General features: G+C 42.0%; 1 protein-coding gene across 1 annotated transcript in view; it reads left to right on the forward strand.

Moving 5' to 3' along the window:
* Nucleotides 1–15045, forward strand: part of Gnai1 (G protein subunit alpha i1) — an 84116-nt gene extending 69071 nt beyond the window's left edge. The window contains exons 6-8 of the mRNA NM_013145.2: nucleotides 5792–5921; nucleotides 7453–7606; nucleotides 11999–15045. Coding sequence (NP_037277.1) covers nucleotides 5792–5921; nucleotides 7453–7606; nucleotides 11999–12189 — 475 coding nt within the window. The 3' untranslated portion in view covers nucleotides 12190–15045. The remainder of the gene's footprint in view (nucleotides 1–5791; nucleotides 5922–7452; nucleotides 7607–11998) is intronic.
* The last annotated feature ends 953 nt before the right edge of the window (nucleotides 15046–15998 follow it).

Genomic DNA, 15998 nt, shown 5'->3' on the forward strand with positions numbered 1-15998 from the left:
AGATAAAAAATGCCTCTGTATTCCCCTGATATCTTTAATGAAGATATAGAATGCTTATCTGCAGTACTAGTTTTATATAGTAAGTGTGGTTTTCAGTTTATTCTTAGGATTCTCACTTGTATTCCTTCATTTTGTTCCTCGTGGTGGGTATTTTTTTCTTCTATGAAGTCACTTTGCCATGCAGCCTTTTTTTTTTTTATACTTGTAGGTTATCAAGTGATTATATGCAATGTCTGGTCTAGAAACATTCACTTGTTGCTCCATTTGTCTTAAAACTATGCAATGATATTAAATTATAAAGTTGTTTATTATTTGAAGACTTCAAATCTATTTGCCGAACTGAAAGACATCTTAGAGCCTGATGTTTTAAGCCTGTTTTACTGAGTGTTTGTTTGTTTGTTTGTTTGTTTGTTTGATTGGGATCCAGGACTCACTGTGTAGACCAAGCTAGCCTCAAATCTATAGACACACCTTCCTGATACTCTTCAAGTTCTGGATTTAAAGGTGTGTGCTACCACACCCAGGAGTTTACCTAGTTTTAGTGGCCATGCACCAAAGAAGACCTAAGTTGTTGTGTTTTGGTAAGGAAGTGGCTTACTGTTAGCCAGGGAGGTCAAAGGAAGAAGTAGAGTGCATTGCAGTTAGAACAGAAGGGATTTGGGCATAGATTTCAATTAAGTTGCTTAACTATTCCAATGTTGCCCTTGATCAGAAGTTTAATAATAAAACGAATCCTTTCTTCCTCTTTTTAAAAGTTGTGTGAAGATAGAACTCCATTGGTGTGACAGGTGACAAGGGCAAGAGTTGGTGTATTATTTGATCTTAAGACAGTCTGGCCGGATGAAATCACATTAGATTTGGTTCTGTGAACACACCCACATTTGCTATCAGAATATGCCTTCTGAGAGTTTTCTTTTCAAAGTTGTCATTTTGACCTCAATATCTGCTTAAGTCAGTTGTCACCATGTTCTTCCCTGGAAGTTACTCCTTGTGTGAGATCCTTGAGGGAGACACATCACAGGATACGCCTAATTTCCGTTTTAATTTGATGACTTAGAGATATTTAGTCTAGAACTTTAGCTGAAGGTTCTCCTGTGTTTGATTTTGTGAAATCACGACAATTGCTTATATGTGTTTCTAGCTTTGTTTTTTTCTGTGTTATGGGTAGAGATGTATTTACTACAATCTACTGAGAATCCTTTACTGTGCTAATCACTTACTTGAGCTCTGAATGCTTCAGGTTGTGAGTTGGTTTTTTTTTTATCTAATTTTAATTGCTAAGTGAAATATATTTCACATTTCTGTATGAATGAATTAACAAGTAGAAAATGAGCTATGAGGTATCTATTACAATTTAAGGATCTATCAGTATGAATAGGCCTTTATGGTCAGGGTCTTTGTCTAATGGGTAAGCAGCTCTAGTTAGCAATTTCCAGGTAAAGATTTCATGTATTCTTTTTGTTATGAAATTAGCAGAGTTTAAAAAAAAACCTTCCACTCCTTTTCTATAATATAAATGTGTAATAGACTTGGGGACACAGTGTTCTTCTAATGAGCTTGGTATCCACATACAGTTAGCTAATTTTATACTAGTCAGGCTAGGGCTAGGTCACGTGACTACTAGAAGACTTCAAAGGTTAAGTTACTTTATTTCAGGAAAACCTACATTCCCTTCAACTTCCAAAAATACCTTAGAAATTCAGATTGTCTCTAGCTGATACAAATTTACAACCTTTTCATACGAAGGAGAACAGATCTGTGTGGCAAATTGTGTGTGTGTGTGTGTGTGTGTGTGTGTGTGTGTGTGTGTGTGTGTGTGTAAATAGATACTCAGAATTTGAGAAACAGTATATTAAAGAATTTCAAGGTTTCTATGTAAATAATTATGATATTTCTGAGTACTCTGTGATTTATATATCTTATGGAACATGGAGACAGTAGTAAGAGCTAGTTATTTTGGTTATTATCTTCATTTAGCTCTTTAAATACTTACTAACTTTAAACACAATCTGGTCTCAACTGGTGCTGCTCATAAATTCACAGGTTCTTTCCAAGTACTAGTCCAAGACTGGTGACTTCAGCGTCTCTTGGTTGTTCCTGATTTAGACAACTTGAGGACCACTGTCCTACATGTTCCAGTTTACGACCATCATTCATTTATAGTTTATAAGTTAAATATGGGGGAGGTTTCTTCTGTACTCAAAGCACCCAACTGTCACATTAGAATGAAATCTCTTTGGCTTCGACATTCCCCTAATCTGGAAGGCAGTTCCAAATCTTAAACATCATAAAGTTGGCCTACTTCTTTTTTCGTTTTTAATTTTATTTTGGTTCTTATCTGCTTTACATCCCAGTCACTGCCCCCCTCTTGGTTACCCCCTCACAAATCCTTTCCCCATTTGCCCCTCCCCTTGAGTGTATAGGGGCCCCTGGATATCCCCTAACACCTTGGTCTCTGAAAGGCTAGGTGCTTCCTCTCCCATTGAGGCCAGAAAAAGCAGTCCAGCAAGTAGAACATATCCCATGAACAGGCAACAGCATTTGGGAAAGCTCGCATTCCAGTTGTCTGGCACCCACATGAAGGCCAAGCTATTTATCTGTTACATATGAGTGGGGAGGCCTAGACCATGTATGTTCTTTGGTTGGTGGTTCAGTCTCTGAGACCCAAGGGTCTAGGTTAGTTGACTCTGTTGGTCTTCATGTGGAGTTCTTACCTACTTCAGGACCCCAAATCATTCCTCATATTCTTCCATAGAGTCCCCAAGGTCCATCTGCTATTCGGCTGGGAGCATCTGTCTGTGTCAGCTGCTAGGTGGAGCCTCTCAACAGAGACAACATTCTCCTGTTTGCAAGCATAACAGAAAATCATTAATAGCATTAGAAATTGGTGCTTACCCGTGGGATGGGTCTTAAGTTGGACCAGTTGTTGGTTGGCCATTCTCTTAGTCTCTGCCCCATCCCCTGACCCTGGATTTCTTGTAGACAGGATAAATTTGGGGTTGAAAGTTTTGTGGGTGGCTTCACCGGGGTTCCTGTCTGGCTACGGAAGGTGGCCTCTTCAGTTCCATATCCCCAGTGCTGTGAGTCACAGTTAAGGTTATCCCCATTGGTTCTTGGGTATCTCCGTTATCCCAGGTATTACTCTTGAAAAGTATTTAGTAGGCATAGTTTACTGGTTGAGTAGGATATATTTAGGAGCTTCTTTATATATCATATGTTGGGAACATAAACAAGAGAGGCAAGAGTCTTTTCCTTTGAATTCTTCAGGTAGAAAGACATTTAAAAAGCAGATATTTAATTTTTAGTTGGTAATGGCTATGACAAAAGATAGAACTTAGGGATAAATCATTACCCAGGAATGTTTTCTCTTCCTAGGGCTGGGGTAACCAACTGAAAATAACTGGGTTTCATGAAAGTAGAAATCAGCCATGTTCCTGTTCTAGAAGGAAGAACTGAAATCAATGTGCTAGAAGGCCACGCTCTCTCGGGGCTCTGGGGAAGGAAGTCCCTGACTTGTTTTTTAGTGTCCGATAGCTGCTGGCAATTTACAGCATACCTTGGCTCACACCTATGCCACCTCTACTGCCACGGGTTCTTCTTGCTTGTATGGGGAGAGGGACTCAGGACTCCATTTTGGCTTGGGTTCCATTCCTCGGTTTACTTTTCTGCTGTTGAGTTCCTATAAGCAGAGGAATTCGTTACTTACAGACTTCTGATGGTTGACAAGCAGCTCGGCCACTTCTGGCAGTCACAGCATCACCTTCTCCCACTTGCTTTGAGAACCTCTTAAAAGTGTATCTCAGCCGCTTCCTGTTCATGTGCTGTTCCTCACAGCATGTGCATACCCTGGGACCGAAGAATCGCCAGGGTTTTCCCTTTCCCCTAAGTCTGAAATAGAATGAGCCTCGCCGTTTGCATCTCAAGGAATCTAGCTGTGTCTTTTCCCGGGAAGTACTTCAGCACACCTCGCGATGCTACTCAGTTACAGAAGCCCTCTTTGTTGGCTCTGCCTTTTGGGCTACTCCGTAGTCTACAGAGAATAGGGAATAGCTGTTTGTTTGCCGTCACTTGAACATGTGGCTGCCGAGGCTGGCAGACCCCAGTCTGTAGAACCGGCTGTCAGACTTAGCTAAAAGCTGTGCTAAGCATATTTTCCCTTTTTGTCTTGAGAAACCCTAGTTTTCGTCCTGCTCCTGGTAGATTGGAGGGAGCCCGTGGACACCATTCAGGACAAGTCTTCATTGCTTTACATCAGCCTGCTGTAGGCATCAACTTCGTCTGTAACACAGAAGCACTGAGAAGTGATTATGTAACTTAGTGGGCAGATGGAGCACAGAGAAGGTGGAGAATGGGAAGGACTGGGCTGTTGGGACGAGTGGATGAGGGGTGCATGCTGGGTGACAGAGCCTCCTTAAGGTTACAGTAAAACTGTTTATAAATTGTAGTCCTAGGCAATTTAAGAAATGTTGATCTAATTAAGTTGCTTTTCCCTTTGTTCTCGTTTGATCCCTCTTAAAGCATGTCATGGGTTAACCACGGTGCTTTCTGTTCTCTTTTCAGCCTATCTGCTCTGAGTTATGCTGCGGTAGGGTCATTTCATTATAGCATACTTTGGTGAACAGCTTCCCAACTCTACCATAATGACAGAAGTAACGGTCTTAGTGGACAAATTCAGCTTTGGTTTGTAGGCCACTACTGCTCTGCGGGGAATTAAATAGGAACGGTTTTAATTAGTGCACCATCGAGATAAACGGGGCCTTTAAAAGTGTGCCAGTTTACAGAGTGTTTCATTAGACAAGTGGTTATTTCTAGGCCATATAATGCAGTCTATGCAAATTTAAACTTTTGCTAACTTCGTCGTAAACTCTTGCCAGGAACAAGAAGAAAAGGTCGTTGGCATTATGTTGCTTGACTGTGTCAGAACCTTGTACATTAGCCTCCCATTCTCCATAATTGTACCTTATATAAAAAGTGAGGAATTTTATTCTAAATTTCAAGCTCCCTCCCCTTTCCATTTTACTCTGTGTAATCTACACAAACCGCTTGGCCCCTTTCTAAATTAACTTTCTTTCAGAACCACTTTCTTACCTAGAATTGCCTTTCCTTCCCTCCAGCATTTTGCTTTCTGCTTTAACAGAACTCGTTTCTTGGTTGGAATAGGGAAGCCCTGTTGTCTGTCTCTAATGCCCGAGACTGGCAAGTTGAGTGCCTTCCTTTGTCCTCTGGCTTCCTCCATTGCTTTGTGGGACTGTCAGTGTTGACAACAGTGGTATCCATTCATCTGTAGTTGCTTTGAATGTCCCAAAGGCTTTCATATGTCTGTGCTTTGAAAAACTTAAAGTTTTCATTTATTATTATCATCTGTGTGTGTGTGTGTATGTGCGTGTGCGCGCGCACGCGCGCCCTCGTGCCCGCACTCTCGCGTGTGCAGAACATCACACATACACACATTCCACAGAGTACGTGTGGAAAGGATCCGGGATCCAGGCATTGGACTCAGGCTGCTAGGCATCCTCTGGGCCATTTGTGTTGTGTGTTGAGAGTATTTTGGATTTTGCTTTATAGCTATTTTTGTAATTAAATGCTTAATACAAAATGGTTGATAAACATCTTCCCTTCTGAGAAAGTGAATTGGTAACATTTTTTCCTCCCACTGATGTCCCTTTTCTCCTTCTTCCCACCCCACAATCCCCAAGCTATGTAACCATTTGTTGTTATTGTTGTTGTTGTTGGCATTACAGAACTTTTGAACATTTAATGTGGTGTCAAGTCATAAGTTTCTCTCTTACAGAATGTTTGACGTGGGAGGCCAGAGATCAGAGCGGAAGAAGTGGATTCACTGCTTTGAAGGCGTGACTGCCATCATCTTCTGTGTGGCCCTGAGTGACTATGACCTGGTTCTTGCTGAGGATGAAGAAATGGCAAGTAGAAGCAGTTGCGGGGGTGGCATGAAGTGTCAAGAGCTGCAGACATTGCCAAGACCTTAGCTGAGAAACCTTGAGAAGTCAGTCCTTGCTCATGAAGGGAGTGTTTGAGAGTCCAGGTTCTTGTTCCTTGCTTCACAGAGGGTACAGATCCTTAGAAGGCACTCGTGCCGCTTCTCCATCTGGATACCTGGCAATTTCCTGTATCTGCTCAAGGCTCATAGTTCCCCACGAGCTACTACTCTGTCAGCCTGTATTCTTTGTTAAGTGTTATTCTTCTCTAGCTCTAGAAAGACAGCGTTCAAATAACATCCAATAAATGCACCGTTACTCTGGGGAAATATTTTCTTTAATTACACTTAAAACTCTGGCATTTATGTACTTGTGGAAATTCCGGGCAGGTTTTAGGTTTTTCTAAACCAAGTTTAGACAGTTGTTGGCCAGGGCGGAAGTGGAGCATAACGTATACATTGCTTTCTTTTCCTCACTGGAAGACACACCTGTGTCCTCTTTGAACACAGAGCCCAAAAAGGTAAAAAAAAAATAAGACCCGACGTCATCTTCTCTAATATCCATGGTGTTGAACTACTTGGATTTCAGCTTTCTCCATTTAATACTCTACTTAATATTAATATTAATGGAATACTTCTCCATTTAATACATTTAATAGCCTAACTCTAAGCAAAGCTTAGGTGATGTGTGCAACAGCGACGTCTCCTCCATGTGTTCATGTGCGGCCATCCCTTGACTATAACATCCTATAGCGGGAGGCTCTCAGGCATTAATCATAACACAGCGGGCACTGAGCCAGTGACGGTTGTGTAAGGTTGAAACAAAGTGCCTGTTTAACATCTGTATTGTGCTTGTCTAGAAATAACAAAAATGTATACTTCTGGAATGATTGTTAGCACTGGAAGAGAGATCCAATAAGACAGAAACCTGAACCACTGGGCCTGGCCACCTATCACCTGAGAGGCCCAATTAGAAGGTAGCTGGCCCAGAGGAAGTAGAGAGGAATTCATTCATTACAGCCTTACTGGGAGAACGGGATATCAGAACCCTCGGCTGTTGTTGGATACTGAGAAGGGCAAAAGAAAAAGCAGGAAACACTGGGCATGCATCATTCCAGGGTCTGGGTCAAAGTGTGGTCTGGTTGATCATTGACCCAGGCCTGGTTGGGCAGGGTCTCCCGCTGGCGTCTAGAAAATTGTTGTTGCTTGGGGGTTGGGGGCAGAGGGAAGAGCTCCTTTTTCATCAGGAGGTAATTGCTTTCACCCATGGCCAGCCTCCCTTCCATCCCAGGGAGTAAACCTTTAAGGCTTTTTCTGCTTCAGTTTGAAATAAGGCAAAGTGACTCAGACAGAACAGGTTAGAGACAAAATTGGAGTTGAGACACCAGCAGGGACGTCCTTCAGAGCGTTCCGTGCTTCTCAGCTAAAAGGATCTGGCAGTTGCCACGTCTGTGCTTTTTAAAACTGATCCTCAGAAACTTCACTGTTGGAGAAAGTGATTTTATTTTCTCTTACAGAACCGGATGCACGAAAGCATGAAGCTGTTCGATAGCATATGTAACAACAAGTGGTTTACGGACACATCCATCATCCTTTTCCTGAACAAGAAGGACCTCTTCGAAGAGAAGATCAAAAAGAGTCCCCTCACGATATGCTATCCAGAATATGCAGGTATTTGACTCTCTCAGAGTAACCTAGCACATCGTGTGTTTCTAAGTGAATCACCCCCTAAGGCAAGATTTTCAGGTGTCGGCTTGAATGTATTAGCAAACTAATTCCTTCACCGCAGGCTGGGATATATTTCAAACTGCATTTGAGCGCAAATAATTCCTTAAGGTGTGGATGAGTCCTCTGAAAATCCCTTGTTTGCTTCGTGGAAAGGCTTGTAGTTGATTTCCAGAGACGTCTCCATGTCCCTATGAATTTAAAAACTGACTTGTGCACGCAACAACCAGATCACAGACTGGATGAACAAGATAGATAAGATCCGAGTCTGTTCACCATCTTCTCTCAGACACATGCATGCTACTCAATAGCAGCCACCCTGCTTCTGAGAGGGAGCATGAATATTACTGCAGGAAGACAAGTCAGAGGAGCCACTGAGGCAGCCACTTCCTCCACGCCATGAGGGGAACGTGATAGGAAATGCAGGCCTTGATAATGAGACTCTCATAGACCCTGTATCACCGCGAGTAAAGGCCTAGCTTTTACACAGTTGGGTCTGTGATCTCAAACAAAGCAGATGCTTTATGTTCCAGTGCCTGGTCTATAAAATTAGGAACGGGGTTAAAACCTTGGTCTTAATGTGGTTTAGTTCCTTGGCGCAGATTCCAAGCTGATCCTGAAAGCGAGTCTGGTGTTGACACCTGTGGGCCCCAGACTTGGTGGATGAGTAGGAAAATCAGCACTTCAAGGCCATCCTGGTCTGTGTAGTGAGTCTAAAGACAGATCATGGTGTATGAGAACTTGTTTCCAGAACAAAAAGTGAACACCAGGACCAGAGCTTTCTACCCACTCACACCCTTCCCATACTCATATACGAGCAATGTAAATTGGTTTACACACACACACACACACACAAACACACACACACACACACACACACACACACACACACACACACAGTCTCTTTAAAATATAAGACTTCCACTTATGAACTCTAAATCTAAATATCCTTAACCTTTACCTCAGTCTGTTTGGAAAAGCAAAAAATTCTCCAGAGCTTCTCAAAATGGAAGTTGAAGTTGAGTCAGTGCTGCTCTGAACTGGTTGTTGGTGGGCACTGAGTGAGTGCTCTTTCCCAGCTGAGGCTGAACAGCCTGTTAGTGTTGGTTTGGCTGAGAACAAGAGCTTAGTGCAGACAGAGTCCATCTTGAGACCCCAGTGCACCACATATCTGCACACAGACATGCACCAGGTGAGCTGTGTTTAATTAGGGTCTCGGTCAAAGCAGAAAGAGCTTGTTCTGTGGTAAACACAAGACAGTTACATAATTGTTTGCTATCCCAAGTGCTAAGATTATAATTGCAAAGCGGCACGGCACTACTTGCTCTGAGAATCAGTTCACTTGCTTCTTGCATCACCATGAGCTGTTAGTTTATGGATGAACCCTGTGTAGCCCCTACCTGCTTTGGTGTATCCCGCCTCTGTCCACTGACTGGCAGATCACCTCTTTGTCCTTTATTGGGAGTTGCCATTTCACCAGGGTTCATCTCTAGTCCTCTCATGGTCATATTTTCTGCGATGTTGTGGTGTCAGTCCCTGGGATCCTTCTGCAGCTCCTGGCTTCTATTTTCAGCTGCTTCTGGAGCATGGTTTTTAGCACCGATGCATAAGCAAAGCTAATCTCTCCTTCTCCTTCGACTGCCTCGTAAACTTGCCAGTTTTGAAATTGCCTTCACCCAATCAGATATCCCTTCAGGAAAGTTCACATGGGAGACAATACCTATTTCCCCAGCATGTGTGTGCACACACTGAAACACACACATATGACACACACACACACACACACACCACACATACACGCACACACACACACACACCACACACACACACACACACACACACACACACACACACACACACACACACATGTCCAGGAGTTTCCCCATGTTTTTGGTAGCCCCTGGGGTACAATAATTTAGTTACCCAGACTGTGCATTGCGTATGAGCTGTGTACCCAGTTTAAATTACTTCACCCAAGCACCTTTGTAATTAATTTAGGAGTTATATTCTAATTGCTTTCTTAACCCAACAAGACACGGTTCATTACATGCAAATTTTAGAGCACCAAAGGATTTGAGTTTGAAAAGTTAATATTACATACAACAATTACTCAGGGATTATGGTTCTGTTAATTCATGCTGTCCTGGTACACTAAACGCAGCTTCTCTCTGGGCCTCATCGTGTGGCATTTACCATGCACCTCGTGGCATTTTTATGCTCGGTGTGATAACAGTGGATGCGGTTGGGAGGACGGAGTCATTGCATCCTGTTTCAGGATGCGTGACGCTGAAAACGAATGGAGCGACGGCAAAACACGCAACAAAACACGTAATGAAACTGAAGCAGTGTTTGTATCTATTTGTGTCTATTGGAGGGTTTTAAGTATTACAGAGCCTGTCTGAATTTGGTTAGTTAGTGCATGTTCCTAGAGCACCACTGTGATTGGATGTGGAAAGGGATGGTAGTGGACAGCAGAGAAGCAGTACTGCAGAAGACAGTGGCACTTTGTGTGACGAGTTGTCATGGTAAACTCTGAGAACCCCTGGTGGAACAGAGCACTTCAGAGCAGAAGCAGAGAGTACAGAGAATCCTGAAAGGCACATGAGTAATTTGTGTTATTACAAAGGAGGGACTTAATAGATTTTGTTCTGTTATATGCCTTGTCATATTTTCTAACAATATCAAGTGCACAGATACACAGTTAGCTCTAGTATGAGGCATGTTTAGAAAAACCACTATCAAATGCAGAGTTGTGGGGTCTAGCTCTGATCCATACATCTACCAATTAGCCCCTGCATCTAAAGCTCAGGGAATCATGTGGAAGAGGAAGCAGAACGACTGTGCGAACCGGAAGATTAGAGTTCAGTGTGAGACTGTGTCTCCTAATGATGTCAGAAGCTACATACAGAGTCTCACCAACATGGCTGCTTAGGCATGAGCTGAAGAAAGACACCAGTAGATGTGCCAGAGTGGATGGGGGGAAGCCCAAGGGGCCTCAACCCTACACAAAGAACTACAGGCAAATCAGGGATGTGAGTGCAGAAACTTCTCAGGGACGAGAGCACCAATTGGCTATCTGATACCATGATCAGCCCTGACGATACGCAGATCAGCAGGCTCAAACAGACTGAGCAGGTTGTATTATTTATGTACAGATGCATACATGGAACAGTTGTCAATGAAAAAGGCTGTGAGTTTGAAGTGAACAAGGAAGGATATATGGTAGGTGCTCAGAGGCAGGGAAGGAAATGAAAAATGAAGTGATTCTGTTATAATCTCGAAAAAAGTTTACAAAAAGAAATGGGAGGGAAAATGAACACACAAACAGCGCAAAGTGGGTCTGTACAGCCTCGGTCCAGAAACTGAACTTTCCAGCACCCCAGAAGCCCTTCCACCCCCTTGCAGGCTCAGCTATTTCAGCCCCTCCCTTTCTCCCTGAAAAATGATCATTAGAGCAGCTCATTTCCTTTTGATTGTTTGGCAAGCAACACTGGGTCACATATGGTATGTATGTGTTTATGTTTGGCTCCTCGGGGCCAGCAGAGAATTCAGTTCTTATTTCTGAACAGCAACTAATGATTTGATTCTCCCAGATTTCACATGTCGGTGATGGCACGTGAACTTTCAAGGTAATTCCCAATGTTGAAGACCATGCTCGGCTAGGATTCTTTGTGACCCTTTGACCATAGCACAGTTCTCAGGCCTGCACCTAAGCACTGGTCTCTGGGTCAGACAGAATGTGTCTGTACTTATCTGGCAACCCATTCCTGAATTGCTGTTATTCAGAGCCAGCCTCTAGCCCCCCCCCCCAACTAAAAGCAGGAGGACCCTCCCCCCATTCCCCCCCCCATTTTTCTTTTCCGGTGACTTCATAGCCCTTAACTATATTCCAGACATGAACAAAAATGTCTATAAAAGGATAATTAGTTAGTAAATAGGAAGGAGGAGAGGGCAGCATTTGGCTGGCATTTTTGATTTGCCCTCTGGGTTAGCACATTACCAGTGACCTTAGGGTTAGGTGGCTCGAATTCTCCAGCTTAGCGATGTGGAAGGGAGAGGGTGGTAAATAAGGATGTCTGACTCTTCAAGATTTAAACAGAAATGGAGCAAACATAGACTGATATACCACGGTCTTTAAGTTCAAAGATGACTGGTAAAGATTAGTTTATATGTTGTGTTTTCACTTGGAAAGAAAGAGATCCTTTTGTTCCAGAAGGGAGAGGATGGTTTCGGAGTCCCTTGTATTTTATATGCAGAAAACTGGCCTGCATTTTAAAGTGTCATTTACTTAATCCTAGACAAGTTTAAGTTCTTGCAAACTTCTTTGTCCCATCTCAGGCTCAAACACATATGAAGAGGCGGCTGCGTATATCCAGTGTCAGTTTGAAGACCTCAATAAAAGGAAGGACACAAAGGAAATTTACACCCACTTCACTTGCGCCACGGATACGAAGAATGTGCAGTTTGTGTTCGATGCTGTAACGGACGTCATCATAAAGAATAACCTAAAAGACTGTGGTCTCTTCTAAGCTCTGCAGTGGGGTAGTAAAAATGCATTTTCAAACCAGACGAGTACTTATATATGGATCTCTCTAGACTAGAGTCTCCCAGCAACAGAGAATGTAGTGTACAGCAAATGCATCCTGGACCTAACCAGAGTTCTGACCAAAGTTGTTCTGTATCGTGTCTTTATATGAACGTAATAGAAGGACCTTTCGAGAAGGCGAAAGATGGTCCTGGAGTGTGAGAGGGAGGGTTGATGTTGAAGCTGGGGCTCTAGTGTACTGATGATTTCTGTGTAAGTGTAAATATGCAAATGTAAGATGTATTTATAACTTCTGATTTCCCACGTTATGTTTATGTTGTAAGAGTGGCAACTTATGGTCCTAGTGCGATGGCTTTGGGAAAACATAACTGTTAAGTACCTTGTACGGAATGACAGATTGGTTCTGTGTTTGGCAGTTTTGATCAGCTTTATTTATGTTCGTACCCCTAAATTTTAGGCACCATAATTAACATTAGGAAATGTCAACCCCCTTACCCTGATTCTATGTTTACTTATACTCATAAAATGTTATTTGTATAAACGTTGCACAGACTATTTTAGTACCATGATTTGTCCTCTAAAGTTTCTGTGTTTCATGGGGATGATCTTTCAGAGGTTGCTGCACCTCCTTTGGATCAGTCATTTAAGCATTGAGAGCATTAGGATTTATTTACAGAGTGCATGACGTGCCGATTCTACTTTACATTTGTTTTAAAAAACTAAAATTCCAGATCTTTGAGGACACAGGATCTCAGACTTAAAAACCCTTCTGTCTTAAATTCACTGCTTTGAACTGGATCTTAGTATCTGGATGGTATTTCTGCATTGCCTTGGAGTGATGCCAAATTCATTTTATACACAATAACCACTGTTTTATTTATAATGACGTTTAGGTGAGTGATGAGAGCATTTTTGTGAGTAAAAGATTTTTAGTATTATGTGAATTTTGAGACATTGATTTGTGTATTTTTTTTTTTTGACAAAGCCCTTGTATTTGAGCACACATGATACTTCCTTGTCTAGGAGAAGACCAGAAAACATGATATTGCTGATATTATACAGGCTTTTGATTCATAGGGAACTAGTTTGAGGTTCATTACTTTATGTCAAAAATGACTTCTTTTGCATTAGGTATTCGAATTCCTTCCACTTGCTCGGATTTCTACTCTTTTAAAGCTACAGTATGATTTTTGACATTAAGTGGACAATTATTGTTAGAAATTAAATAATAGTATTTAGCAAGATCAGTGAGTGTATGTGGGCTTAAATAGGTGTTACGTAACAGCTACATACTGAACTTTGTTAGTGCCATTTTTAAAGAATCATTTACGGTGTGTGCGTGCCCTTGTTTCAGCAAGCTGAATAGCATTCCCCAGCTCCTTCCCCTTTTTAACTCATCTACACCATTGAGTCTTTCCATAAGCTTTGCTGGTGCGTAGTTGCTCACTTGAGTTAGAAGTTGCTGGTTCCTTAGAGTCTCCCTGCTGACGTTTGTGCATATGTAAGTGTATGGAGAACCGTAAACTACATCCACGCCTGTTTACTTTTGGGCACATTTGTTCTCTTCTTTGTAATGTAAAGAAATTCAGAGTTACCCAAATTCCTTCAGTGTTAGTCTAGATTATTTTCTGTGCCTTTCAGGAAAGATCCATTTCCATTCATTGACTAATGGAAGACCTGTCAGACCCACCTTGTCAAGCTGTGTATGAAATTCAAGTATACTCTGGATACATTTGAGTGATGAAAAATAGGGTTTGAAAGCCACAAAGAAGCACATATTGGTGACCACCATTGGTGAATCCCTGAACTCTGTGTAACTGTGCTACTAATACACCCCAATAAATTTAAATTTTTAAAATTTTACAAACCTGTTGACTGAATTCATTTTGTATTATAATATAGGCGTAGCATGTAAAAACTCCCTTCTTTGTTTCCAGTACTCTCTCATTTTAGCTTTATCTGTCTGAGAAGCTCCAGTTTGCCCTGAGTGTTCTTATAGAGTATGATTTCAAATTTAAATGTCCCGCCTGTCATCCCCTATGGGAATTCATCTCACAGCTCACTGTACCCATAGAATCACAAAGAATTGGGGTCCTAGGTCACAACAATATGCATTAGAAGAGGCTTGTGGTGGTCTGCCCCTTCTTGCTTTCTTTAATGCTTGGCTGAGGCAATGAGTAGATTCATTTGTGCCCTTTTGCTTCCAGCATGATGCCTTGCCACAGAGCTAAAGCAGTGGAATCAGTTGATCAGACTGGAATATTCAAATGCATAAGTCAAGATAAGTGACCTCAGATGTATTTTGATAGTGACAGAAAGCTGTATAACATACCTACTGAATACCCTCTTTGTTGGGGAAATACAAGCTATAGGTCACATGTGACCTAAAGCATCTGTGAACGTGGTTCAACACAAAACCATTAATGTAAAACATTATAAGTCTCTGTGTGTGTGTGTGTGTCTGTGTGTGTCTGTGTGTCTGTATGTCTGTGAGTGTGTGAAAGACAGACAGCTGGCCCCCCAGGGGGGATGAAATTTCCTAAATCTTTCAGTTAATATTGGCCACCTGGACTTCCTGTGTCTCCATTTCTAGATGGAGAGTTCATTTTCATTAAATAACCTCTAGTTTAGTTTGGGGTAGGAGGGGTATTTTTGTTTGTTTCACATTCTCAGGTCATTATTGAGCTTCCCCTTAAAATGGCTTGTGAATAAAATTCCATCAACCCCATGTAACCTAGGTTGGCCTGTTTAATACAAAATCCAGACTACATCACCCTCTGTTTTAACTCACACTGGCTCTGAGTTGTCAATAAAATTGAGTATTATTTAAAGCCTCCCAGTCAAAGTGTTCTCTCTGTGTGAGCTCATCTTAGTACTTTCTGACTCCTCTTTTATTACTACAGGTAAATAGTGCCCTGGGCTTGGCCCAGACTTCTATAAGTGTCATGTGGATAGGCTGTAAAGTCCTGCCTAGTTGAGTCCTCAGAAACCAACTGTAACCCTCTTGGACATATACCTGAAAGATGCTTCATTCTGTGACAGGGACACTTGTTCAACCATGTTCATTGCTGCTCTATTCATAATGGCTAGAAATTGAAAATATTCTTGATGTCCCTCAACAGAAGAATGGATGAAAAAACTGTACATTTACACAATACAGTATTATTCAGCTTTTAAAAAAATGACATCATGAAAATTTCAGGAAAATGGATAGAACTAGAAAAAAAAAACACTGTATGAGGTAACAGAAAGACCAATGGTAATTATCTGCTCATATCTAGATATTAGCGATTAAATTAATTATAACCAAGCTATAATCTATAGACACAATGAAGTTAGGCATAGGGGAAAGGACTGAGGGGGGCTCCTGGATCTTCTGGGGAGGATAGGTAGATTGAGATGGGTATGGGAGGGTCAAGCAGGAAGAGGGAGGAAAATGGGATGGAGGGAGGGAATGAGGGGAGAGTATGCTAGACTCGAGGCGGCATTTGAGGGATGGAATGAACACCTAGTGCAGTGAAAACTTCCTATAATATATGAAGGAGGTCCAAATGAAGTCTCCAAATAATGAGGGAGACACAACTCCAACTGGTCTTCTCTCGTCACCAAACAAAGTGTCCAGTACCAGGTTGGGTTGGCCAAAAGGTTCCTATGGCAATCCCCAAACAACTCACACCTTTGCCAAGAAAATAGGTTGCTCTCTACAAGTTGACAGCCAAGCCCCATTGCGGAGGACAACACACAACTCATTGAAGATGGAGAAGACAAGCTGGCACTCACGTAGAACCTTCA

Source organism: Rattus norvegicus, chromosome 4 (genome assembly GCF_036323735.1).
Source record: "Rattus norvegicus strain BN/NHsdMcwi chromosome 4, GRCr8, whole genome shotgun sequence".
Classification (NCBI taxonomy): domain Eukaryota; kingdom Metazoa; phylum Chordata; class Mammalia; order Rodentia; family Muridae; genus Rattus; species Rattus norvegicus.